Source organism: Sinocyclocheilus anshuiensis, unplaced genomic scaffold, assembly GCF_001515605.1.
Source record: "Sinocyclocheilus anshuiensis isolate Anshui unplaced genomic scaffold, SAMN03320099.WGS_v1.1 scaffold3935, whole genome shotgun sequence".
Lineage (NCBI taxonomy): Eukaryota > Metazoa > Chordata > Actinopteri > Cypriniformes > Cyprinidae > Sinocyclocheilus > Sinocyclocheilus anshuiensis.
Genome location: NW_015557061.1, coordinates 86,596 through 87,855, shown reverse-complemented (window position 1 = coordinate 87,855; position 1,260 = coordinate 86,596). Strand labels below are relative to the sequence as shown.

Genomic DNA, 1,260 nt, shown 5'->3' with positions numbered 1-1,260 from the left:
GTGTGTGTGTGTGTGTGTGTGTGTGTGTGTGTGAGAGAGTGTGTGTTAGTGTGTGTGTGTGTGTGTGTTCACTCCTGCCGCCGCGCTCGTTCTAGAAGCGACGGGTGTTTGGAGTGAGTGGTTGGTCTGGTCCTGTGGGTTCTTGATCTTCTTGAACGCAGGAGAGCTTGATTCACTTTGTCATGCGACGCATTAATCCCATAATTCTCTTGTTTTCAGGGAATTCAGGAGCTCGAGTGAACGCTGACGGAAGAACTGACAGACTCAAAGACACGAAGAGGTAATTAACCAGGTTATCGTTATGAAAATGACAGGGAAAAGGCTAATTTTTAATATCTTTTAAAAAAAAAATGATATTATTTAATGTTAAATATCAAACTGATATGACTTATGAAGAGTGTTTTGTTCCACACAACTTTAAGATGAAACGTGAATTTTCAATGACAGTAAAATAAGGTACCGTGAGTCTGGCTAGATTCACTTTCATTTCATTTCACGTCGTATTGAAGCTTTCAGATGATTCAGACAGTAACAGAATGTTGACTTTATTTCTGCTGTTTCCTCACCACGTGTGTGTGATGCTGAACAACTCAACCAGCGTTATTAACGTTGCTCATTGTTAATGTTAGTTAATGCTTTGCTAATCAGAGCTTATTGTAGAGTCTTACCAATTAAATAAGCATTAACTGCATTAAATTTCAGCTAGCATGCAATAAACATTTTTATTTTGGTTTTGTTGAAGTATTGAAGTGTTAAACTACAACGTAAGCTATGTAGACATTGACAAAAACACAACAAAATTAATAAGAGTTTAACTACGATGAAGAAGAGAACAAAGTATTAAACTCAAATCTAAATCAAAATATTAACACGGTCTAATAGTATTTGAGTGATCGTAATGTGGATGTAGGTTTGCAGGTTTTCTGTGGGGTTTGTCAGCTCCTTCTGTGCGCTCGTATCTGTTCCTGTGGAATGCACCCTTGAGTGAATCCGCTCCTGCTTTTAGAAAACAATGGACTGATTTCATTGAGCCGCTTGTAATATGATGTTTATTCCTGATGAATTTGTCCTAGTGAAATGAGTCCACGAAAGACTAAGAAAGGCTCGTCCGGTGTCCCAGAGAAGCCGGCGGTCCGGCGCAAACACACACCCGTCTCTGACAGACCGAACCCTCCAGCGGTCAGTGTGAGGCACAGCAGTGTGTGTGTGTGTGTGTGTGTGTGTGTGTGTGTGTGTGAGAGAGAGAGTGTGTGTGTGTGT

At 40.5% G+C, this 1,260-nt stretch overlaps 1 protein-coding gene across 1 annotated transcript in view; it reads left to right on the top strand.

The window, feature by feature from the left end:
• LOC107676488 (E3 ubiquitin-protein ligase TTC3) overlaps window positions 1-1,260 on the top strand; it is a gene marked incomplete at its 5' end in the record, with an annotated part of 40,955 nt that overhangs the window by 24,778 nt on the left and 14,917 nt on the right. Inside the window, 2 exons of the mRNA XM_016471043.1 lie at window positions 220-280; window positions 1,074-1,179. Of these exons, the coding sequence (XP_016326529.1) occupies window positions 220-280; window positions 1,074-1,179 (167 nt within the window). The remainder of the gene's footprint in view (window positions 1-219; window positions 281-1,073; window positions 1,180-1,260) is intronic.